At 33.5% G+C, this 27,071-nt stretch overlaps 1 protein-coding gene across 5 annotated transcripts in view; it reads left to right on the top strand.

Moving 5' to 3' along the window:
* The first annotated feature begins 850 nt into the window (after positions 1-850).
* The window catches only part of LOC122718948 (MOB kinase activator-like 2), a 47,842-nt gene continuing 21,621 nt past the window's right edge, over positions 851-27,071 (top strand). For 3 of the 5 annotated variants that reach the window (XM_043944373.1, XM_043944375.1, XM_043944376.1), the window contains exon 1: positions 21,964-22,079. Coding sequence is in view for 1 of the 5 variants with exons in the window: in XM_043944377.1 (XP_043800312.1) it covers positions 1,145-1,239 (95 nt within the window). In the remaining 4 variants the exon portion in view is untranslated. Of the gene's footprint in view, positions 1,240-21,963; positions 22,080-27,071 lie in introns of those variants that run through there. The other 2 variants (XM_043944377.1, XM_043944374.1) reach the window with 2 other exon arrangements.

Here is a 27,071-nt window from a genome sequence, read left to right on the forward strand (position 1 = left end):
TGTTAAGGAGAAAGAACTTGTTTGGTTTCGCTGAGCGCTAGCCTCTCCCGTAATTACATTACAACAAAAGACGGAGACAGGCAGATATCCATGCGTGTACACATTATATGAAATGACGTTAAAAACATCGAAAAGTGCAACAAAGACAGAGTTCAATCTGTGCTCGGGGGAAGCCCCTTTGTGCGAAGCTTTCCCCCACTTTGTTTCTTTCTAAAACACATTTACACGCACATATTTTGCTTCCACATTTTTCCGTATCTCCTTTTTCATCTATCGATAATGTTTATACATCATCTTCTTCTGTCAATCTTTCTATTAATATACCACGGGTCATGGAAATATTTTTGATCTTGCTACGCGTCGATTTTATATAAGTAATTCTTCTTTACATGTTCTACGTATCATCGATCATGTACGAGGAATCAGATCAAAGAAGATAATGTATATTTTTGATTCGATAATTATATATGTAGGCCAAAACAATATCCAAAGCGTATTTGAATTATGGATTTTAATATACAATTCTCTACAATTCAATATTGATTTTCTTTATCTTATAGATAATATTTTAAAAAATCTAATAATAAATCTGATACATATATTTAAAAATAATCAATGATTTTAATATCAATCATATCAATCTATTCGACGCTAGACCAAAATAAAGGAATCGTGCGTATAGGCCTTTATATTTTATTTTTCCCTTTATTCCCCGCTTTTTTTCGTATCCCCTACCACTCACTACTACTCCCTCTCCGAGACCCATCTTCCCCCACCGAAAAGGCAACGACGACCGCGAGTCGCTTTCTCCGTTTATCGTGTAGCGGCCGATAGCCGATAGCGGTCACTGGTACCTGGCGAACGCCTGGAGAACGGCGACGTCAGTCTGTGCTTCGTTACTCGTTGTATCCGTGCGCGTCTCAATCACGCGTATCTAGCATCGTGTGTTCCACTGCATTCTTCCCCTTCTTTCTTGTTTCGCCCACTCCTATTTCAATTAGTATATTCTGGTCCTATTTTATACCGTTCCTCTGTTTCCATTCCTTCGTTCCCATCGTTTCGCTGGTCAGTTTTCCTGATCCTTTGCGACAAAGCAGTTGGTGTGTCGTGTCTTTCTCGTGAAGTGTTCAGTGTAATTGGTTCGATGTTTGGCCTAGGAAGCAGGAAGGTACTCAAATACTCGGCCATCGACACTTCTCTTTCCATCGACGTCGAGGACACCGTCACGTGTTTCTGCAGGTCAGTCTTCGCATCATGCGCCTGCGCGCATCTCAACCGGCAAGGATTCGCGAGAGCCTTTTGAATATTCTACCTAACGAACTTTCTTTGTTGCCAATCGTGACTAATTTTGAGGAAAGTCGAATTTGTTGAATAGAATTGAACAGATGCAAAACTGAAAGATTCCATTAATATAATGTAATTTAGAAACGTTGATATTAGCGTGCTTTGCGATATTTTCTGGAATGCAAATGCAGTTTGAGGTTAAGTTAGGAACTGTTAGGAGTTATATAAGTTTTTGGAGAATTCTATGTATGCTGTGTTATTGAGAAAGCAATAATGAATGTTTATGAATGTTTATGTTACGTCTCGAGCGTAACACAGATAATTATACGGATTGAAAAAAATAGCAGGAAAATGAATAGATGAAATAAGTGTTCGTGAATTTTGGAAAATTATGATACTAGCATGTGCTTTTGCTTATAATTATTATACGAATTGTTTAAATAGGAAGATAGAAAAAGTAAATTAGTTTTAGCATATTAGTTTAGATTATAATAAATGTTAAAAAATATTATTTTCGAAATCATAAGTTATATATATAAGTATACTATAAGGATTTTTCTACTTCAAAATACATTTAGAAGGTTATATATATGAATTGTTTTCGTTAAAATCAATATTTGCAGAGTTTCTCAAACAATTCCAGTTGCATATATTCGTCTTATGTATTCGTCTAGTTAAACAAAAAATGCAAATAGTTTGTTGAAAACAGATAATAAAGAACACGTGTTCAATTTAATAGATTATATTACATGCAAAAAATTTAGTATTTATTTTTAAAACGATTTTTATTTGTTAATTATGTTAATTAATTACTGATTATAATGATATGAAATAAAACTATTTCCGTATTTCTGAGAATTTGGGTCAAGATAACTTGTAATATATTGATCCATAAAAATTCAATGAAATATAAATAAATTATATACCAGTTCGTGAAAGTAGTGTATTGAAACATAAATGCTTGTAATTTACATCAATGTTAGCAAATCATTTGAATAATAAATTACATATCTATTAATCATTTTTAAAAAAGTTGTTGAGAAAGAGGGAAAGAAGAAAATCTTGAATTTATTAATCATTTATTACTTACTTTTATCCTTATTACTTAGTTATTTTTAAATTATCACACATTATTATGTTCTTTCAATATTTCTTTAACTCGAATCTTATTTATACCAAATTTTCATTTCAACAATGTGAATAATTAGAATTATTTAAAACTAAATTGTAATACTTTAACATGGTCACATAAGAGGAAAGCAAATATATATATTTCGGTTTGCCTTATAAGTTTTTCTAGACTGAAACAAATATAACCGAGTGCACTCGATTGTTGACGAGGTAGAACTTTTTGAAATCTGTTTGTCTCGAGAATTGTTTGAACGACGCGATAACAAGCGAGCGAGAGATCGGTCTTGACACGTCAGCCGATGCTGAGACAATATGCAAACAATTGGTGGTGAAGGAATTAACAGCCTTATCGGTGCGTGGTAATAAGGCTAAAAGAAAAGAACAATAAAAAAAATATCATGATCCAATTTCTCAATAACTAAGTTAATAAATAATATAACGTATGTAGTACAGATATCTAGATAATGATATCTAAAAAATCTAGATAATAATTTCTCGAGGATTGTTTTTCTGATTGCGAAAATCAAGATGACATTGAATAGCATTGCGTTTCAAGCGTTTTCTAACGTTCGAGAATTGCGATTTCATTAGATACAGTTAAAGGAATCGTGGGAAGTAAATGATTCATTGTAGATGTTGAAACTTTAGAAGAGTAATACAATATAAATAAACTTTAGAAGAATTAAAATTATCATTTTTCTTACATATTTTTATATATATATATATATATATATATATATCAATTGACGTTCGATTTTTGAATCGTAAAGTTCTAATTTTTTTAAAATTTTTTGAAAAACTAGAATCGATCGGTTTAAAATTCGATCAAAAGCAAGTTTGTAATTAAATATACGCACACGAACGAAAAAATTCATTCGAAGTGAAAACCGATCGAAGTTTTTACGTACAAAAAATTATAAAAAGTTTTTAAACAACATTTTGATGAAAGTATCAAACAGTATCGAAATATAAAATATCAAAAATCTAATCTTCTTGAATTTGCATTTGTTCGAATTAGAACTTTTTCACGTGCATTTGAGGAATTTCAAAATTTATTCCTACTCCAAGTTTGTCGATTTAAATAATAAAATGAAAAGAATCGGCTGGGTTTCCATGCAATAATCTAGCTTCAGGAGTTAGATTGAAATTCGTTCGAGTTGAAATTCGAATTGAAGTGAATCGGTAAGGAAATTGCTTGTATCAGACGTACGCTTGCCATCGCTTCGACTCGTCTCCCGAATCGAATTAAAAATAGTTCCGAACTGAGACGTATATTTAATTGAGACAAACCGGATATACTTTAACCAAATCTGCAGCTGTTCAATTTAATTCAGTTCGGTTGGCATGCATTATTTTTGGATTCACCTGTGTAACATTTCATTTGGGAAACGAGAAGCTTCTTGAAATGCGACGATCTTTCCTAAATTCTCAATGAAACAAACGTCGATGAAAATTATCATAAGGACAAAAGTGTAACTATAAATTTCCATCTATTTATAATTATGATTTAATAATTTCTTCACCATCTAATTTCGACTTTATCATCGATTTAATATCGAAAAAAAAAAAACAAATGACGCGTCCAAGACGTGAAATTCATTGGAAAATTCATCAACCATTCGAGCGTATCCAATATATATATATATATATATATATTATTGCTTAATCGACTGATAATTATCTGCTGCTTCGTGAAACTTTCTAAAAAAAATATATAAATAAAAGGGAAAGATTAATAAGATTTTTCTTAATAATAAATTGATAATCTACGATCAAAAATAGAACGGTCGACGGTGTAATTGTATTGATTTTTCCGATAAATTCGTTTTCTCACGATCTCCTTGCGAATTCTAAAATTGTGAAAACGAAAGAAAAAAAAGTTCGTTATTTTAAATCGCAAAACTGTCGAATATTCGTTCGAACAATTTCCAATGAAATCAGCATGATTTATGACACAGGGAATACGCGTAATGCGTCAACAGAAATATATCGAAGAAATTTATTCGTAAAAAGATATATCTTCAAGTATGTGGTATGTTCTATTAAAACAGATATCACAATCAACATTATTCATTATTATAGAAATATAGAAATAAATAAATTTTAGACTCTCAAACTAAGAAACAACGAGTGTGATTAAAAATTTGAAATATATATTTTAGAACCATTCTTTCAAACTCCATATTACGTTTTATATTTTTGGTTAAAAGAAAAGTCGTCCATTTCGAGACTGAAATCCTCTAAAAATATCGAATATCGTTAAGAAATCAATTAAGACACGTAATGGCGAGTCTTTTTATATCGTTTCATGGAGCGAATCGAAACGAATCGAAGGCCGTAAGAAACGTGAAAAATTTTTTAATTCGAATCATGGTAAAACGGTGCAATGTCAAGATTCTCGATTTATCCTTTCACGCGGTTTATTTTTCCGCCATGACGACTTCGGCCAACGCCAAGGCCGTCTCTTCGATCGCTCGCGTTTCCCAGAAAAGCGCGTGTTTTACACGCGCTCGACGTTCTCGTGATTTACGGGCGCGAACACTGCACGAAATGTGACGCAATCCGCGATTTTTCTTTATCTTCCTTCTGCCTCTTCGTTATTTCGCATCGTCTTTTTTTTTTTCTTTTTTTTTTTTTTTTTTTTTTTTCTTCTGTATTTGTTCTACAATCGCTCAGCGGGATGACGCGTAATTCAGGCTTGGCTTGGTATTTCATGGTGCAAACGAGATGGGGAAGATTACGCGGTTGAAAGCATATTTTTAAAATAATTCTTTTTTTTCTTTTAAAATTTTTTTCTTTTAAAATTCTTTCAATTTAAAATCGAATTTTTTTGTATCTTCGAATTTTCAACGTGAATTTTTTTACATTTTCGAAATTCTCAAGTATCCTCGGTCGAGGATGGCAGAAGTTTTTGAACATAAACAAACAAATAATTAAAAGAGTTTTATTTAATTAATCGAGTTTGTACCGGTTTTTTAGTCTTTTTTTAATCTTTACTTTAGCTCGTTGATATAAAAGCAACGGTGATGAGCGATCCATCAAGACGTATTACACGATGTATTACACGAAGAACATTGCCAAATTGGTTGGCACATCAAGTAGATTCTCCAGCATCCTACACACGATCCAGTTGGCACTTTGACTTTAACGGATTAACCTGTTTGCCCTGAATAACAGGTTCTGGATAGCATTTTGCTGCTAGCCAACATTTTTTATAAGGGGCAAAAAAAAAAAGGAAAGAAGAGAAAAAAATTTGGACACGTTACCGATGTATCAATAACGTGCAAAAGCTGATATATCTCTTTGTATAACATCCATTCACAAAATTGTAGATCAACGAAACGGAATCAAAACGTTGTACCAATCACAAAGTAATTCATCTATGCCAATTTTCGTAAATGTCATCGCTGTTATCGATCGTAAAGAAATTAGAAAGCACAAATAAATTGATAAAATTGAAATGAAAATTAGAGAAAAAAATATTAATATCACAGAAATCGAAATATCTCGACAATAATGTGATTACTTAACCTAATCTAATTTTCTAATCCTCGAATTTTTGTCGACGTCGATAATCCGATAATTCTTCCCAACTTCGTGTCAATAACTTTTATCGAACTTTTTAAATTTTAAATCGCCCGATTTTCGACCCTCGTGAAATTTTCAACCGTCCCCACTCGTCCGATTTTCATCGTTCTCGCGAATTTTCTAATCTTGGACGTGTCGATAATCCTTCACGTGTCGTTAATATAAAAACGATGGGACGACGAGACGAAGGACGAAAAGTCAGCCATTAACGGTCGAAAACGCGAGAGAACGATTCTTGGAAAGGCGGAGTGGCGTTATTGTCCAGCCGCTTATGGCGCCTCTCCAAGAAACGAGCATTCGCGCTCGTTCTCGTTTATGTCTCCCGCTGTTCGCGAGGAATACGGCTGTTAAGAAGGTTAGGTACGCTCGAACCCGTCCAACCGTAAAAATTCTTTCTTGCCCGTGTCAGTTGAAGACGCGCCTTCGAACGAAAACGAAACTACGATCGAAAACATTCAAATATAAAACTCGTCGAAAGATGTTTTCTCGCTTCCGTGTGTTGGTGACGTGAAAAATTATAGAAACTGGTTCGATATCGATGGTTAAATGGAATATCAACGGGTATTGTCACCTTTACGCCAAAAGCACACGAACGTGTGTATACATGCCTGTTTATTGTACATGTATATTATTGTATATTATATATTATTGCCTGTATATGTATATTACATGCCAGTAAGTTTATTAATTTTAATTCGAAACGAACGACGAAACAATATTTTCTTAAATATCTCGAAAATATCGATTCCGATAATCTTTTCATATTTTAAACTATTAATAACTAAATGTAGATTATATAAATTATCGAATTGATGCTTCTGACATAAATGTGACGAGATACGTTTATTTTTTACTATTTTTAGAGTTTGTCTAAATTTTGAAGTATATATATTTTGGAATTTGTATTAAAAACAATTGATCGTGCATTATTTCGATTGTTTTTCTCACTTTACATTTTAGAGAATATACGTTTCACAAAGGTCGATGATTTAGATGAAATTTTTAAAGGAAGGAATTTTATGAATGTTGAGACGACGAGAAAGAACATAGGTGGAAGGAACGGTGGAAACTTGGAATTTGTTGATCGCAGAGAAGATATTCTTTAAAAATGGAATTTTTTTATTCTGTATATCAAAGATATTCATATATGTATCTCCGATACGAAAATAAAACGGAAATTTTTTTCAAGGAACAACAAGTTGCACGAATAAGAATTCACGAATGACAAACATTTTTAATACGAAAAATATTCGTTCGAAAAGAATATTTCTCAACTTATATTTTATATTTGCATAATATAATCGTACGTGAAAATTTTCTTATCCTACATTTCAAAACTCAACTTGTAAATCCTTCCGTTGTGTATCATCAAATTTTTACAAAATTTAATCTGCCAATCATTTTCCCGAGCAATATCGTTCTTTATCACTAAACTCGGAAAGGACGAACGTCTGTACGTGGAATAATAAAGAGCGGTATCGACGTCACGTGACCGATTCGATTTCTTACGGAAGTTCGAATGCGGCCTAAAGTATTGAGGTTATGTCAATGTTTGATCGATTCCCCCCGCGAACGTGTCGTCGAAACCGTGTAACCACACGGCCGAAAATTAATATGCGACATATTCTTCGGTTTCAAATCCGAATTTCAACGCGGAATGCGAAATTTAATTTTCTCTCCGGCGGGAATAATTGGTGGGCCAATATTGACCCGCGTGTTCCGCGGATAAAACTTTCACGCCCATTCGTGGCCGTTCGGGAAAACCTGTATCGTAATTGGTATATATTTGGGCTGGTCGGTGAAAAAAAAATTTATCAGGGAAATTAAATGGATCATCAACAGCGGAAGCAATCGAAAAAAATTGGCTGGTTTTCAAATTTTTATTTTTTGCAATTATCGTTAAAAATATAACGCCTGTAATATTATTTTTTTGGCAATATTAATAATTAACGTAACGCGACCATCCTTTGAGCTTGAGTGATGACAATATATACGTTCGATGTCGAAGCGTGTTGAATTTATAAATTGAAATAGCGTGAGATTGTTAAGATTGTTTGTGCTTGGTGTGCAAGTATTTGTGAAATTGCAATTTGTTGATTAACATTGTGAATAACTTGCCGATTCAATTGTCCGTTTGTTTCCATCCATTGATTTCTCTATAGATTCAATAGATACAGTAATAGAATCCTCGTTTTATCGAAAACGAAATTTTCATCGATATCTTAATTAAGTGAGCTCCAGCTAACCTCCTATTAGCTGAACAGAGCGCTGTGCGTCACTTTGATTATATGATGAATGCGTTACGAACGAAAACAAACATAATACGATAACTGCGTTGTATAATCCGAAAAATTTTACATTGTAACAACAAAAATTTGTAAAAAGAACTAATTGATTTCCTATTATGTGAACCGATCTGTTACACGAATTGTCAAAAAAAATTAATATTTTAATGAAAATTCAATTCAACGAGAAAAAGTTTGATCATTGAATTTAAACGTTATCCACTCGATTTATGAACACTTTAATCGAGAAACAAACACGTTACATCGCGTTAATTATATTTTTGTTAGGTGTATTTCAACGATTGTTTTGACAATCACCTCGATATTAAGAAAGCACAGGTGACCTTGCTCGCCCTTGCTACACAGAGTAGCTCTGGTTCGTGGCTGTTTGCGTGGCCCAATTTCGTTCTTTCGAGGTCTTCCGCGTGTTTTCAATAGTCACGATCGCTTTCTCGGGTTATCCCCTCGATTACCAGCGAATCGATCACCCTGTCCAATCAGTCCCAACGAATTTGAGAGCCAGTGCTCTCGTTCCCCGACTATCGACCCTGACATAACCCTTGAAACGGTATAAGATGAAACGAACCCACGGTGACCTTGGAAATGAACCGTAAATAACACGTTTCGATTTGGAGTGATTTTGAGTGCGAGTTACTGGTTTGGAAGAATCGATGTAATAATTGATGTTTGGTATATATTTTTATCGTCTCAAATGTTTAATTGGTTAATGATTTTTATCAAAAGCATCATTTTGAAAAATATTCTATGTAAATTTTATCTCGATTGATTGCTAGCTATTAATTTTTCTAGAAATTAAATTCCATTTTTTCGGAAAATTTCTAATAAGAAGAAAGATTTAAATTTGATATTATATAATTTGATATCATTTAATTATTTGATTTGAGAGATTTGATTTCTTCCCGATCGTCCTTATTCTAAAATTTCAATTTATTCATCGTTCTATCACGTGTCGTGTTAGAAAATTAATAATTGATAGATATTAAATCAGAGATATTTAAAAAAGGGGGGGGGAAGAAAAGTAACTATCTTTGGACTTATCCTTGTCGAGGAGAATCGAATAAAAGCGAGGACATTCGCGTGCTTCGCTTAATTAACCGCATCGTCCATTTGTGAAATTTAATTTTAGCCGAGAACAGCCAACTTGTACTTCCTTCAGTGGTTTTTTTCAACCCTGGAAACGTCAAGTCTTCTTCCTTAGCGCGAGTCCATTTTTCCTTTCGTTTCTTCTTTCTTCTCTCTCTCTCTCTCTCTCTTTCTCGCGCAGGGACGAAACAACGATTTCACAGAATATTTTGTGATGGATTTTTAAACACTTCTTCTTCAAAAATTTTATTTTTCTTTTTCGAAAAATTTGTAATTATTTTGCTTGAAATTGGCCTAAGAACAGATCTATACGAATCTGATCGATCGATCAATTTTCTAAGATTTTTCAAAATTAAATTTTTAAAACTTAAAAAATGGCGAATGGAAATTTTTTATTTTCATAAAATTCCCTTTCACAGAGGATATTATATACATATTCTTGTGACAATTATAAACATTCCTTCGAATAATAAAATATTCCCTTTCTCTTAAAAATTTTAATTTTTTTTTTTTTTCATCGTTTACACTCTTTGTAACGAAAGAGGAACATTTGACAGACTTCTCGCTATATTTGCACCGTTTACACGGTGTCCTGCACGGCCCACGGTTCGGGGAAGGCTTCCTTTCTTCAGGAAGACCGGAAGTCCATTAATCGGCTCACGTTACGCCATTTTTCGTCCCGAAGAACACTGCTAGGAACGTCTCGAAAAGGTTTCCCTTATGGAATGGTACATGTCTCTCTCTCTCTCTCTCTCTCTCTCTCTCTCTCTCTCTCTCTCTCTCTCTCTCTCTTTGTATCGAGAAGCAGAAAACGAACGATCCTTTCCTTTCCCCTTCCTCCCCCCTAGACAAAGGGGAAAGAATAAGGATTTCTGTTCTCGAGGAGATGGGGCGGTGGTGCAATTCGAAACGTGTATTTCTCGTATCGATTCGATGAAAACGTCAAAGTAGCTGCTTAATGGACAGAGAATGGAAAGATCGTTTCTTTGGTATTCCGATTCTGTTTCGCTTCGTTGGAGGAACAGGGGAGGGGGGAGGGATGCGGATGATGGAGGATATGGCTCTTTTCAACGAGTGTATAACAGAATTGGGGGAGGGAAATTTGTCGTGAATAGGGACGAACGGATTTAAAGTTATTATCTGTCTGTTATTTGATAAATTCGTGGTAAATCTCGAGTTCGAACTTTTTTTTTATCTTTCGTCTATTTTAAACTATTTCCATTCCATTGTTGATCTTATACTCGTTAGGATATATATCTTTCCAGTTTTTCAACGGAATCTTTCTTTGATTACAATTAAGAGATTAAATAATCGGGTTATTAAATAATAGATGGCGCCATTTTTCTAAACAAGCATATTACAGATGGTATAACATCAGTTTCAGAAGAACGTCGCGTTATAAAAATCTCGTTATGCAAGATTTGAATTACGACGTGACATTGTCGTGTGAAAAAAAAAAAAAAAAGAATCTTTTTTAAATATAAATTTTATCTACCACGACGAAGAAACGAGATTAAAATTTCATTTGATTTCACGCGAGCAAAAATATATTGAAATTTATTAATATTGTACATCTATTATTGAAAGAGTTGTTAAAAAAAAAAATTGAAAATTAAATATCGTGAATTGTGAGAGTTAACTGCTATTTGTCTGTCAACGTATCGTGTTGATATCGTTGATTATTTATTCTGAATCTGTATCATTATCTAATCTATCCTCTTCATGCGTTCCTCAATTAGGATATGCGTGAAATTGAGGATGCGTTTAAACGGAAAGAACTACGTGAAGACTATAAACATCGATAAAACTTAGCGAAAACATTAGCGATCTTGTTGATATTTCATGTGGATATCGATCAATCGAGCACACCCTCTTGCGTGCGTGCAAATCATAATCGTTTTAAATGATATGCATAAATACGGCGATATTAAAATACGTGCAAATAAAATGCGTAATTAAAATTTTCTTCTTTTTTTATTTTTAATATTTATTAGATCTTCGTTTCGAGCATAAATCTGATTGATAAAATTAACATTCAAAATCTATCGTTCTCTATGATTTTTTTTTATTAAACGAAAAATATACGGTAAAATTTATAAATTGTAATTTTAATTAAGTCATGTTAATTGAAATATAAAAAGTTCTAAAAATCTTGAAAGATGGAAAGTGACAATTTTCTGAATATAAATGGCCGTCAAAGTTTTAAAAAAATGAACCGATGCACGGGCATCCCACGTATTATTTTATCCTTCCGTTATAACTTTTTTTTTTTTACTTTAAATAATAATACTCTTCGTTTTAGAATTTTATTTTTACGTAGATCTATCTAATATAAGTTAAGAATTGTTTGCTTCAATGGTCTCTTTTATTTGAGGCTATACTTTTCTAAACGTGGAATTACGGTTTTTCTATAAATATTCGGTAGACGTGGTAAAAAAAGTAAATGGAGAAAAAGAGAGATAAAGTACGGACGTCTCTCACCACACGAACGATCAATTGATTTTTAACGTTGCACGATATTTTCTTTCTTTCTTTCCGTGCACAATACGGTACGATCTCTCTTTAACGGTTATTAAAAATTTCTAATCGTATTAAATAATATAAAAGATAACGATATCGAATTGATTTTCAGTGATTTTTCCAACGTTAAACCGTATGGATCGTATTATCAATATTAATATTTGCTCGTGACATATCCCTTGCAATATAGAGAATTTAAGATGAACAGAAAAAAGCAAAATTTTCATAATTTTAATAAATAATCATGATGACATATAACAGGCTTCCATTTAATACCGGAAAATTTCAAATGGAAATTTCATATACGTGAAAACGTGTGCGAGACGAGAAAATAAATATATTATATTTGACGTGAAAAAACTTATCGAATTTCCTCGATAAAGATGATCAATTATTCTGAGATTGAATCGTTTCTGAATTATTTTTTAATAACTTTATTTAATTTCGTATCACGAAAAATAATGAAGAGAATTCGAAACTCAACGGTCAACTTTTCTTATGGTGTGAGTACATTACACGCGTACCGTCTCTCTAGTTTCTGCACAGAAATCGTGCACATGACCCATTTCACCGCTCTGCTTTCCTTCTCCCTCTGTCACTGTTTACTTTTCTCCCTCTCTTTTCAACTCTCTTCTCGTTCTTCTTCGTTCCACAACATCATCCCTCCTCCTCTTATTTTCTCCATTCTTACGATTCCTTATTCCCCCCTCCCCTCCTCCCCCACCTTGCTCGAACCTTGCAATTTTCCCAAGAACTCGTTCCCTTCTCAATCCCCATCGACGCATCCTTCTCTCTGTATAAACAACTCACCCTCTACGGAATTCTAGCTCACATATATCCACTCTCTGCATTGTACGTAAGTACATATGTATCGTGTATACGCTTCTATTATGTTTACGGAATCATATCATTGGACATCATTCCCCATAGGTATGCTTTATGTTCTATGCACATTGTTGTTTAAGTCAATCTCGAACGAATATGCGTAAACATTGTGTATATATAAACGAATGTTAACGTATTTTTGGAAAAAAGTAAGTCTACTTTATTAAGATAACATTTAAATAAAATCGTCGAAAAACTTCGAAGTAATTTTCCCAAAGTGAACACAAAGAAATCTAAAAGTCTATCAGTTAACGTGTTTTTGGAAAAGTAATTCTATTCTAATTTACTTTTGCTAGCATTTAAATAATAAAATCATTGAAAGACCTCGAAGAAATTTTCCAAAGGTAAAAATAGAGAAATCTAAAAGTCTATCAGATGTTAATTTAATATCGTAGGAAAATGAATTTTCAAAGTAACGAAAAGTGTATGAAATATGTATAAAAGAATATTAAAAATAGATATTATTCTTGAATATTTACATATACATACGTAACCACATTTACCCAAGCGAATTTTCGCCAAAAATCTCTGTCTGCAAAGTTATCTAAACGGAACACGATGCGTAACAGCAGACACTTGATTTCATAACTGGAACACATAAATTCAACACGATATGAACAGCCGGCTATGTGTGTGTGTATGTATGCATAGAAAAGAGTATATAATTTTATGCCGAAAAATGGCATAGCATGGTAGTAACGAGATCAAGCTCAACGTATGTTCATAAATTTAAATCGAATTCTAGTTCTAAAGTCACCGAGAATCTCAATATTCTCAATCTTTTTTTTATTTATCACAATATTCCAATTAATTATCCTATATAAGTATCTCAAAAACTGGAAATTTACATTACAAATAGACACTATTATAACTCAAACATTTCTATGCTTTTTTTAGCACAATAGTTTTTTTTTGACCATATAATTGCATTGCTCACATTAAACTGTATTAATTCCTTTTCAATATTTCCTCTTCAACGTGATAAAAATCGAAGCAAAGCAAAAATGCAACGAGATCCAAAATAACCACAATTGTACCTTATAATATACATCTTTGAAATGGCGCGTTCACGTCAAATCGAACGGAATAAAAGAAACGAATATTCCTCTACCGTTCGATCATTTTACACAACCGCGTACATTTCCACTAGGCGAGTGTCGAGTGCGCACACTCATGCGCGCATATTCGGTTTCACGACCGTAGCGTAGGGACAGTTAATGGTCGCGCGGGGATCCGTTGGACTAAAGGAAGAGGAGAGAGGTGGTCGAGTAAACAAACGTTAGGAAAAGTTGACGCGTCGAAGGAGCGACTGGGCAACGTTGCACGGCCGCCTTTCGGGCGCCATTTCCTCCCATCGATCGGCATCCTTGCTCGTCGTAATCCTGGTGGAGGCTGCTGGCGCCAATCTCCGTGGTGGTGCATGCCACGCTCAATCAGGAAGCGGCCGATCGTCCGGATAATCACGCAGTTAAAAGCTCCTCTTGTTTTCGCCCTTCGACTTCCGTGTACTCCCGACGGTCATCGTACCACCGTGTTTTTATTCGGTTGCTGGCCGGTGTTACGAAAAGGAGGAGGAGGAGAGAGGAGTCGTTATTCGTGCGGCAGGGGTGATTTAATGCCCGGCTCGGGGAGCCTTGATTACCTACCAAGCAAATGAAAGGTAATTTATTCGACGGTGTGAATATATTTTAATCACGGCGAATTGTTGTGACGTCCCGAATCGAACCGTGTGCAGTTATTTTCCTCCCGATGTTGTAAATTTCCAGTTGGGTGTAATAGCGGGTCCATTCGATTAAATCGAAATAAATGATTATGAACGGATTATATTCGATCGTGAATGAAAAAAATTCACGTGTAATTTAATTCATGTGATATTTGTTAACCTTCTTTTTTTTTTTTTTTTTTTTTTTTCTTTTATGTATTATGGTTCGTGCTTATGTTATTGATATTCTTTTAAGAAGAAGTTTCTTTTAATTAACTTTGAGCAAACTCTTGAGTGTAATGACACAAATTAAACAGTCTATCGACTGATTGTTTTTGAATCGTTTAAGTTTGGTAGAACTTTTAATGGAAGTCGGGCCCATTTTAATCAATCTGGAGACGTAATGATCGATATTGAAAGGACAAGGGAAAAGAACGGATAAATAAAGAAGAAGAAATTTAAGAGACGCAAGGTAAATCTCGTTTACGATTTACAAATTTGATCGATGATTGGACAGCTTTTAAGAAATTTTATTATCGGTTCGACTTCGCGACGTCGTTAAACGAGGATCTTCCTCGGTGCTCAAGTTTAAGGAGGAAGTGATTGCATGTAAACGAAGTAACTAGCCCAGGTAATTGAAATGGCTCGCAAAGTTTCTGAAATATGAGGACGATGGCTCGCCATATGGTGTCCCGTGTGTATAGCTCGTTTATTTAACGATAAATCGAAGATAGCGATATTGATCTTGCTCAGAGTAAAGTGTTAACCGATAAAAAATTACTTGTATGTTGTGTAACGAGAGTTGGGCATTTACCTAATGAAATATCCTATGCAAATGTGACGTTACATCAACCTCTATCGAGAATCTTTGTCAATAATTATATTACATTTAATTACATATAATTATATATAATTATATTTTTACATGCGAAACAATAATTATTGTTAACTCGACAAACGAAAGTTTCTTTCCTTTTTTAGAGGGAGAAGAAAAAAAACACTTGTGGAACTATTAACACTACTATTACTTTTCTCCTTTCTAACGATCGAAATTACCCATTTTCAGCCGTATTTCTCGTCCCAGATACGAATAGGAAACCGGTTATTTTCACCAGTGAAAATCACGATCGAACGTTTTCTATCACACTCGAGGCGACGAGATAGTCGATTTTCTTCGAGAGTAAAATTTTCGAAAGTTAATACTACTAGTCGATGTATTTTTCGCAAACGCGGATGAATTTGATAAAGAATAAACGCAGTGTTCATTAACGAGAAATAATTGGGGAGAACGACTCGTTAACGATATTACCCGTTGAATGGGACTCTTTTCGTATTCGTTCTTTTTACTCGATCGACGAATAACGAGTGTACTCTCGAGACGAAACGACACTCGAAAAGCTTTCTCTCGCTTCTTCCTCGACGTTTTCTTCTCTGGGCGCAAAATGCATCGTTACCAGGTCTTAAGCCCGCGTGGCCCGGAGTGTGTAAGCCGGAAAGACGAGGACGAGTCAAGGTCACGGTCCACTTTCCGCCCTTGGCTGCAATTCCAGAAGAGCGAGTTCCAAAAGCGAGATTTTCGCGTCCGCCTTGCTTTCAAACTTTCGAATTCCTCTGTTGATGTTATAAACGATGATCAAAGCGGAAAGGAAATGTTATTAGGATGCTGTAAAGCTTTGTGACGCAATCTTGTTGCGTATGGTTGTTTCCAGCAAATGAATTCGATTTTTTTCTCCTGATTTTTCGAACGATTTGATAATATATGTACCAAATATATACGTTGAATCTATTAAATATAATACTCGAATTAGGTGTAACAATATCGTAATTCAATTAGTTGCTTTCTTAAGATCAAATTCACTTAGAAATTATGATCTACGAGTATTAGAGTTGTTTTGAATTTTTACATAAGTACATATCGAATTCTACACTTCTACGTATCATCGTGCTTCGTCTAAAGTACATATTTAAATTTTAATAATTCATCAAGAAAAATATATTGCGATTTCTTTTCCATTCATTTTTTCCAACAATTTTCCAGGTAGTATATTTACTAGAACTTACGCATTATTTCACCATATTTGTTCCTCAATAACTCAACAGCTTAACAGTCACCAATCTGGATATATTCCTTCCTTTCTATCCACATAAAGGTACTCTTTATAACCGGAATTTCTTCGTCGCGTTTCCTTCGAATTCACACGCGTTCAACTTCTCTTGTTAACCCCTAGTGGGCGGTGATAAGTCGATTCGCAAGATTCATAAGCGTCAAGAGGGTTGGGGTGTATATCTGAGCAAGGAAGGAACACGCAGCCACGGTCATAACAGCGGGAGCAAAGCGTGATATCGATTGTCGCAGCGGAGGGGCCGCGACCAGTCAGCTGACTCGGGTTGCCAGCTCACAGCTGATCCGACACGCGGCGCAACTACCGCCGCATTGCCGCCCTCCCCACTCCGATCCTCTACCCCCACTCCTCCTTTCCGCACCGAATCCCCACCCCGCGTTCACGACCCGCACTGGGTATATATACCCGTGTTTCTCAATTTTCTCTTCGCTCTGCGGACCACGTCGAGTGTGAGCGCGATTCGACGAATCATGCGGATTTTCTCGCTTTTCGATCGAATAGAATAGAGATATTCGATCTACGAGATGAAATGATTATTTAGAAATTGGTTCGTAAGTAGTAGTTGGATTGAAATGACGGTTATCATTTGTGGCAGGTAATTGTTGACGAACGATTGAGGTACGATTAATGTTCTTAAGCATTATACGGTGTATGTGTATTCGCTATAGATGCACGCTTCGTAATAAAACCGATCACAGTGCGTTCGCGTGAAGACTGCTGTTCAAATAGACGCGTATTAGATATAGGTACAGTGAAGTCGTAAATTGAACGATCGAGTGGCGGCATCAACTGTTATATTTGGCCTATGTATTTAGTACTGTATATTTCTGTTTTAGAATTGCGCATAGAATAAGATATAAAATATAAATTATTATTTCAATAGATTAGAAAACAAGGAAAAGTAGAAATTTTTTTGAAAGTCTCGATTAGTTTAAACTCTACAGATCATCTCTATGAAAGTAATTATTATGACGAGTACTTGGAAAAGCATTGCAATTTAATTGCTAATTGATTGATGCTCTTTCTCTTCACAATTTTTTTCCTTAATCTTTCTAATCTAGTTTAATAAATTATTAATTTTGTACTCAAAAGTTTTTTCTATTATTTAAATATTCTTCTTTAAAAGAATTTTCCCTTTTTGTGCGCGTTTATGTTATATTTAATTTTAATAAATTCGAACAAAAATATATAAATTATACCAATTTATTTCTATATAATTTTTCGTTCAAATTTTATTCTGTTCATTTTCATAAAATGATTTAAATTGCTCGCTTTACTTTCGATTTCGTCGAATCGACAGTTATTTGCTCAAAGCTAACTGTGTAAATTCGCCTTACATTCGTTCCGAGAGTTACCCAATAAACCGTCGCCATTACAATTTTCATAACGTGAAAGGGTATTGTTACGTTTACTCGCGATAAATTCAAGCCCTGTGCAATCGATAAGCATATTTCTTCGCATGTTTCGTATTGTTACTTATCTGCGGTCTTTTTTTTTTCTTAATGTGTATGTACGATACGAATCATAAATTGCTTTTAATTTTACCCATCTTTCACATCGTAACTGTACATGAAGAATACGTACATACTTATCTAGAGGAATGTCCATCAATGCTATTTTAATTCGAGATTTAATTCGCGTCAAGTATAATTTTCTCACAACGTGATTCCATTTTTTTTTTTTACCGTAATCTTTTGTAAGTAAATATGTGACATTTGGAAAATGTGAGATATAAACGGTAAATTACATACATATTGTAATTTAATAAATGCGTAATTTATATTAATAATATTATTTCTATTTTACTTCATAATTCAATCGAAATAAAATTTCAATTCTTTGGAAAGCTTAATCACTCTATATATATATATATATACACGAGGTCGAGGGGCAGTTATTCAGGGACCTAAGAAAAGAATCGTCCGTACGTCCTCTTGGATTTAATTATCGATAAAATGCTTTGCTTTCTTCGCGCAAATTACATACAATAGCGAGGATGTCAGCTCCGAGAATACATGCAAATTGGTGGCAGAGGATCCGCTCAACCGTGCTGATTATTATGCTCGACATCGAAGGGCCGCCATTATTTTGTCGTTTCCATGTCGTTCGTAGTCGTTGCGACGTTTATTCCTTAAGTTTCGCCGGTACAAATGCAAATAGATCTAAACGTCGTTTCTCTGCTCTCTCTGTTTTGAGACGTGGAAATATTCTCATTCTCGAAGAAAAGTAGACCATCGTGGAATTTGCGATTTCCCTAGAGCTTCGAGAAAACCTGTGTAACAAACATTTCATCATTTTGAGGTTAGGATTACATTTTAAACTCGTTCGAAATTTCGAGATCCGTTAATCAGTTGAAACAAGTCAAGTTCTTTTTATTTAAAAATCTAACGATTAAATTTCATGACAATTTCAATTACATCCCGTCAAAATGTCAATTTGATTGACATTTTCTTTAATAAAAAGAAAAATTCGAATTAGTACAATTCATTAATCGGATATCAAAAAACAAGAAGAAGGAAATAATCCAACTTAACCTAAAATTATATTCGAATGATATTGGACTAATAAATTAGATACGAAAAATCAAGGAAACACGAGAAATTACACGAGAAGAAAGAAATAATGAAAGAGCGTCGTATAGTCAAAAGAGTTTCAATCGGTTTCGGTTGACGCTTCGAATATCCAAGTTTCTGTCGCATTCTCCATTTTCGTATTTACCCATTATACCTCGTTGCTTCGCAGGCGTTTGCTGTTCCGCTGCAATAATGCATTCTATGCGTCTTTGTCACGTATCGTACATATTTATTCCTCATTCTTAATCCATCCTAACGCTTTCGTATTCTTCTTCATCCCTTAATATCAACTCTCGTTTGACAGAATTTTAAAAGAAGAACGTATACGTGATCTATGGAGTCTAATTGTCTAAAACTAGTCCAGAACAAATAATATAATATCGAATTCCATATTTTCGTAATTTCGATCGAACGTAATTGTCGTAATTATGTTATTGTTCATTTCTTATTGCAGAAATATTTTGAAAAAAAAGAGTCTAGCTCTGTTCATATACACACATAAAGAAATAATCGAATAAAAGCTGATCCATCCTCATTGAATTGTTTTCATTACTTCAACGAAATTTTTATTTTATTTTTAACCTCATTTTTATTTATGGTTAACCTCTTCCACTGTCTCCAATTACCCGATATTTAAATATTTTTTTTTTTTGTTTGTTTTATTTACCTTCGAAAGTAATAACTAGAAACTTAGGATATAAATATAAATACGATTAAAATTTCATCTGCTTTCCTCCACGTTTCGAAACACGTGTGTATATCAAAAGTGTTATCAACAAGAAACGATCCACAAAGGGCACAAATGCTGAAATATCATCAGCCATAAATTTATCCTTTAACCTATCATCCCACTGCCGATTGCACCTCTGCAATGAAAATTTCCTCCCCAAAGAGGAATCCTTCTCGTTGGTGAGAATTGAAAAGGACGTGGAATAAAAAGGGGCGTGCATCATTGCATCATCGTCCTCCTCCTCCTCTTCCTCCTCCTTCCTTGTCACCCTTCCCCGGATTCTTTCACCCCGCAATATCGCAATATCTTCCGCGCCCTTTCACTCCCGCGTCTAATCGAGACAAACCCTTACATAAGCACACACGTCGCACCCTTATCGAACTCGCACATCCATGCTAACCCAGATCTAACCCAGACCTCATTTTATAACTTGATCCAAACGCGACCCAGATTTTGTTTAGATTCAATCCTTACCTAATCCCTCGATTTTATCTTATCAAGTTCACGCCCACACGGTGTCTATAGGATGTAAGCACTTAGGATCCATATTTGTCAGTATTTCCGCATCATGTGAGTCGTGACCTCCAAGTGAGCTCTTACAGTTACTGGTTACTTCTAGGATTGTTATTTTTATTTTTTATGTATGTTTACTTATAAACTGGCCTTTAAGTATTTTTGATTGGTCAATTAATCTATTTGTTGCATTCCAAGTGAATAGAATTTCATTCTTATATATATCTTGTTTTCACGATTATTTTATTCGATTATTATATTTTCTTTTTTGGTTAAATTGGAGGATCAATTTGTTTTTTTATAATTTAAGGGGAGATTAATTATCAATTCGAAAGAAAAGATTCTCGTTTGGAAGAAAAATATTTAGAGTAATTTTTGTGGTGATTTGAAGCTACGTAAAATTTATAAAAAAATGATGTATCGTTTACGAAGGATGTTAAGATGATTTAAAATAAATGTTTATATCAGATGTCGTTTGAAGGTCATTGCTATAAATGATTAACATCTTGTCGTCACTTTTCCAAAAATAAGTAGCTTCGTTTAAAAAAACGACTTTGAAACTTCGAAGGACGAAGTGTTGGAAAATATTCCAATAATCGTGATTTTTTTTCCTTTTTCTTTCGAAACAAATGATTTTTTTCTCTCGACGAATTATGCGAAACATTGGCATTAATCTTTTCGGAAATTTTTTAGAAATAAAAAATATTATTGATTTCAAATATTTAAATTTTGTAATTGTAATATGTAGAGATCATTCGTATTTGAATTTCATTTAAAAATAAACATGCAAAAGTAAAAAGGATATATCGTGAAATACGTGACATAAAATGAAATTCTAGAAAAACAAGGTTTCTGTTTATAGAACACATTACATTGTCCAGGAATATTTATTTAAACGACGTGGAAAATGAAATTAATGCAAATACAGATTTTTAAGAAAATATTGTCAATCGTTAAAATATAAATTTGTGTCATCTCTACCGATGTAATAAATTCAAAATTTATAAGTATAAAAAATAAGCATAAATATAATAGCATAAAGAGAAATAATTTGCTGCGTAAAAGAAAAAAAAAATATCGACGTAAATCAATAAATAATTTACTTGATATTCTATATAATAGTTTAAATAACCCTATATATATATGATATTATAACCCCGAATGATCCAACGAGATCAGATTTTAAGCAGATAACTCTAAGCGTTCTAATTCATCTTAGGTTTCCCTCAACGAAATTCAAATCAAATTCAAATAAATAAATATTCAAGGAGAACAAGATTCATCGATAGAAGGGAAACGAACATTTCTATCAAAACCATCTTGTCGTTTGTTGCGATCAAATCGCTATCACCGATTGTTTAAAGACGCGCATAAAAGGAGACCATTATTTCCTTCGTTTCCTCCTCGTTTCTTCTTTGTCCGTCGTTTCCGGGTGACGAGGCTTGCACGGTTGGACGGTTTCCCCCACCCCTCGCCATGGCGCCTAGTATCGTCGCGCGACGCAGTAGAGGGAAGGGATCGGGAAATGCAAGAAGTTGGCCGGTTCAGTCGCGTTCGAGCTCTCGATCGTATCGGATTGATTTGAATTCTTGAGTTTACGTACGAGTCGGTTATCGAATGGAACACCAGTGAATGTACACGGTACGAAATTTCTCGTTTATCTTCTTCCTACGTCCTGATTATTTATTATCATTGTTATATTCGTAATAGTTGAAATAACTTTGATATTCGAATGATTGAATACATTTCATAGAAATTTTGCCATGTCATGGTGAAAAAATGGCAGTAATTAAAGAGGGATGGTTACGGAGAATGAAGAAATACTGTCTGAATGGAATTGGTTAATTTATTTATTTTTTTTTTTCATAAGAAATATCTATAGGTTGTGGCTTTTGTTTCTTCGAAACGATTTGATTTTTCCGTTAAGGAATTTGTAAAGGTTTTTGTAAAGGAACGCAACAGAGTAATTTATTGAATTTCTTTCGAAATGAATTTTACATTTTTATTTTTCACTTCGTTTTATTTTAAACATAATTTTCCAAGCACGAATTCAAGAACTTAAACTTTTAATATTCTTTTATTAATTCATGGATTGTTAATTTATATATAATCTTTTTTTTCTTAATTTTTGATATTTTCTTCAATTTGATTTTCAAACGTGAAAGGAGGAATCATGTCTCCCACTCTTTAACCTTCTCTGTTCATTCACTCAGTTTGGTCTCGGTCAGTCACTGGACGTTCATTCAATTGGTTCGCCGCGTTTTTTCCTTGAACCTAATCCAAATGGACTGGATCCATTCGGTTACTCGAGTAACATTTTTGATCATCATTAGATATTAAAGACATTAATGAATGAAGAGTGTTCATCGTTTAAAAAAACGATCGATGTAATAATAATTTATTGAATAAAGAATTCAAAGTAAAGTGTTATATTTAAGAAAACTGCGAGTGAGGTTAAATTTAATTAGGATAATTTTTTATACTTCTAAATATTAAAACACGTTACGAAAATTCAAGTTTTATAAATAAATACGTATCTTAAGCGTAAATACGTATTTTATAACGCGACATTAAGAATTGTGTTCGATCTATCTATCAATTAATGTAATTCTCAAAGTTTAAATAAAATTAACGATATGCAATATCGATATCATCGGTACCTTCATAGAAGGTTAAGTTCCAACGAGATTAGACCATTTAGATATTGTTTATAATTAATCGTCGACCGAGTTTGTGACTGAGATCGATGTCAAGAGTAGAATAGGTTAGGAATTGGCGATGGCTATCCGGAAGATTAAGAATTGGCGTAGTTGACCATTCTAAATGGTTCCTACGGACAAGTTGTTGGTCGAGTTCCCGATTAATTGCGGATTTGGTTGGAGTTTAAATGACGTCCCGGGACATCTGAAGTTCCCGAAAAAGTTTGAAGAGTTTTTTTTTTCAAAGTTACACTGTATCCAATACAGTTTATCGAAAAACATCGTTATATAAACATTTTTTTTTTTTATAGAAATTCGACGTTCAAATTAAACTATTTTAAATGAAATATTCACGAAAAGTGTGATTAAATTTTCTTTCGTGAAATTTTATCACATTTATCGGATAATGATGAATATTATTAAAATATTTTTTTTTTTATCACAATTAATATTTCTGTATTCTATATACAATGAAGTATGGATTGAAAAGCAATAAATAAGAAAATGCAAGGATAGAAGGATTAATTCTCAATATCTAAGTGATCAAATTATTATACGGAGAGGAGTTCGATGGACACACGCGACAAGGAACGCGTTAAAGCGAAGTTGGAAAACTTCTCGCGAGAGATTCGCGTTTCGTGGAATAGCAAATATTTGTAAAAGGGGATTCAAGTTTTTATCAGAGCACCCTGACGGTGCTGTTCACCGTCAACGTGGAGTAATCGGGTACACCTTTCGTTTAGTTTGTATTGCCTCTATAACTTGTTTCTCAAACTAGATCGCGCGTTCATCTTCGACAAGAGTTTCTTAAGAAACGAGCGTTTGTCTTTTCGTTCGGTTACATTGTTCCATTGTTGTTAACACGTTCGTAATCGTAATTAAAAGCAGAGATTTACCTTCTCGATTAATATCAGACATAATGTAGCATTCTTTTTAAGGTTGATGAAGAATTTAATCTTTCTCTTTCACGAAACGAAAAGTGATTTTTTTTTTTTAAATCGATTTTTTATAATATGATGGTGAAGTAATTGTCAAAAGCAATGATTTGCCTCGATTCAATTTTGAGTATGACTTCTCGTCTACGCAAATTCTTTTTTTCCTTCTTTCGTAATTTTGCACGAAATATTCGCAAAATTTCAAGTAATTTAATCCATAAAAATTTTTAAATCCATACGTGCTTTCACATTGAATTTTTAACTATATTACGATCACGAAGTAACGAAGTAAAATCGAATACCCGTTCGTAATCCGTAATTTGTAAACAGCATGTTGAGAAAAGTGCATTCAGTGAGCTTAAAGCCGGTTAGCGAAATCCAATTTTAATATTTCCTGTTAACTAAAGGGTTTATTTTACTCTCGCTAACGTCATTTTAACGGGTAACATAATTAACCATATCGCTGCTAGCAGCCGTCTGCGTGTCCGTCTGTACCAAAAAAGCGTGTGATCGTGTATCGATCGTTGATGTAATTTCTTTGAATTATCCCGCATTTTAAATTTATTCAGAATATATATATATATTTGTACAGAGAGCAAAGGAGTCGAATCGATCGATTATTACGATAATTCGATCATAATATTATTTATTATTATTATTATTATTATCAATGATCTAATTACTCGAAAATCGCATCGCACTAAATTACGTTCATACGATCGAATTTTCTCTGATTTCCCTAATGGAATTGTGCTGCTGAGGTTATTACAATTATTCGAGGAAAATATCTTCTAAGGTTTCACTAATGATATTGCGAAATCAAAGTTATTCTAATTAGAGGAAAACGGTATAAATTAACGTAGCCGGAATATAAATAAATATTCCTAAAGAAACGTGTAATAAAACAGATACTCGAATTTTCTATTTTTTCTATTTTTATCCGTTGAATTACATGGATTTATATATATATATATATATATATATATATATATATAATATAAAATATGTAAAAATATAAAAATAAAATATAAATAAATAAATAAAATATAAATAAATATAAAAAAAATATAAAAAATATAAATATATAAAATATATATATATATAAATGTTGTTTCGTCGACGCTCGAATTATACGTATTTTAATGTCAGAATTGGTTTAAATAAGAAAACAAAGAAAATGTCTGAAACGTTTTGAAACTGATCGTTCGAAAAATTATTTCTTCCATTCGAAGATCGATACGAAATTGTGTTCCACAAATTAATTTTATTAATTAATATTATTCTCTGATGAAAAAGATTTAATTCTCTTCGGTTCTGGCGTGTTGGCAAACTGCGTTAAAGTGGAAACTAGGAGAAAAAGATCGGAACAGAAAACGTTGTTTGAGCAGTCATCGAGTCGAGCCACGGTGGAGCAATTTTCCAACCGTAATTTCATGTTAAAGGGATGCAAGTGGACCTCGATGCCTACCTTATTCTTAATTCGGAATCGAATTTCTCTCCGAAACTCGATTTCTCTTTCATCGCCGTTTCGAGTAGACGAGAGTAGACGCCTCCGTGAATCGAATTATTTTTTTTTTAAATCTACCAGAATTACTTTCTCGTTGCACCCCATCTCATTCTGCTTCATATTGATCGGAAACTTGATTTGAAAACTTGGTTATTTTCATACAATCATGTGTTTTGGACAAAAGAAAAGAACATTTCATTTTTCTCTTACAGAGGAATAGGTTAAATTCGAAGAAAATTGCTCCTCGGATTGAAATTATGATGAGCTACGAGCACGATAATGAAAAGTTTTCGGTTATTTTTTTTTTTTTTTTGCAGAAAAGTAAAGTCGTAAGTTAAAATTTCTATTCTATTGGATGAAACATACGTAGATTCTTGCGAAACGAAGGAGATATATTGCCGAGCTACGTGAATCTATACGAATATACGAATCCCGTGGGTTATGCATGAATTATATGAAACTATTTATAAGGAATATGCAACGAAAATGTAAGTATAGACTGTTCTAAAAAACATGTTCTTTTAAAACGCAGTGGAGGAAAAAATGGGAAAAAAAAATATTCGTAAAATTTTAAATTTAAAATTTGAAATATGAAATTTAAAATTAGATTATTCAAAATTTCAAATATATATATATAATGTAGAATAAGTTACGTAACTAAGAGTATAAGCAATAAAAACATCGTAAAGAAAATCGTCGTAATAAAGATAACGTGGTAACGCTTTCGTTGAATTCGTAACGTTCAAACTTCTCCCGAACTGCCTCGGGCAATGAAAAATCCCTAGATGACCCAACGTTCTCTCAGTAGGTATACTCGCCTCTCTCAATGTTCTTCTAAACTTGTGATTGACACTAACCTATAGCGAGGAGAAAGTTTCGCTTCTTTCCACGCCTAGATAACGTCAGAGAAATCCCATCGCTTTTACTCGAATCGTGAATCATCAACGATTAAAATTAGCAGTGTTATTAATAATCAGTGTATAAATATCGATTTTTTTTCCTCTTTTATGCTGTGTAACTGATGTGGTTAGATCGTCGTTAAGAGGTGAATTATACGTGTGATGATTTATCGCTGGTTTATAGAATTGTGATGTGTGCAGTTGCTGATAGCGATTTTAATATTTACAGAAATCAAAGTGTATTATTGCGGTCGTTTCGATGCAATATTAATTTTCAACATTGATAGAGTGAAGTGTTCGATGGTATTATGTAAATTAAGCGTTGAAAATATAAATAATATAATTCTACGAATTAAATAGTTTCACGTTTATATTTCCGATAAAAAAAAGTTTTAACAAATTTCGAAATTGAAAATTCGTAACATGATTCCTCTTCAGTCTGATCAGGATGATATCACCTCGACGGTCGACTAATCTAATTTGTTTAGCGGCGCGTGCACGACGTGAGTCTGATCGAAATTGACTTACATCACTGTCGCCGTTGGTGGCTCATTTGTCAATCATCACGTGTCCTCGATTAAGCATGGAAAATG

This window comes from Apis laboriosa, unplaced genomic scaffold (assembly GCF_014066325.1).
Source record: "Apis laboriosa isolate Shangri-la unplaced genomic scaffold, ASM1406632v1 scaffold68_cov148, whole genome shotgun sequence".
In the NCBI taxonomy this organism is placed as follows: Eukaryota; Metazoa; Arthropoda; class Insecta; order Hymenoptera; family Apidae; genus Apis; species Apis laboriosa.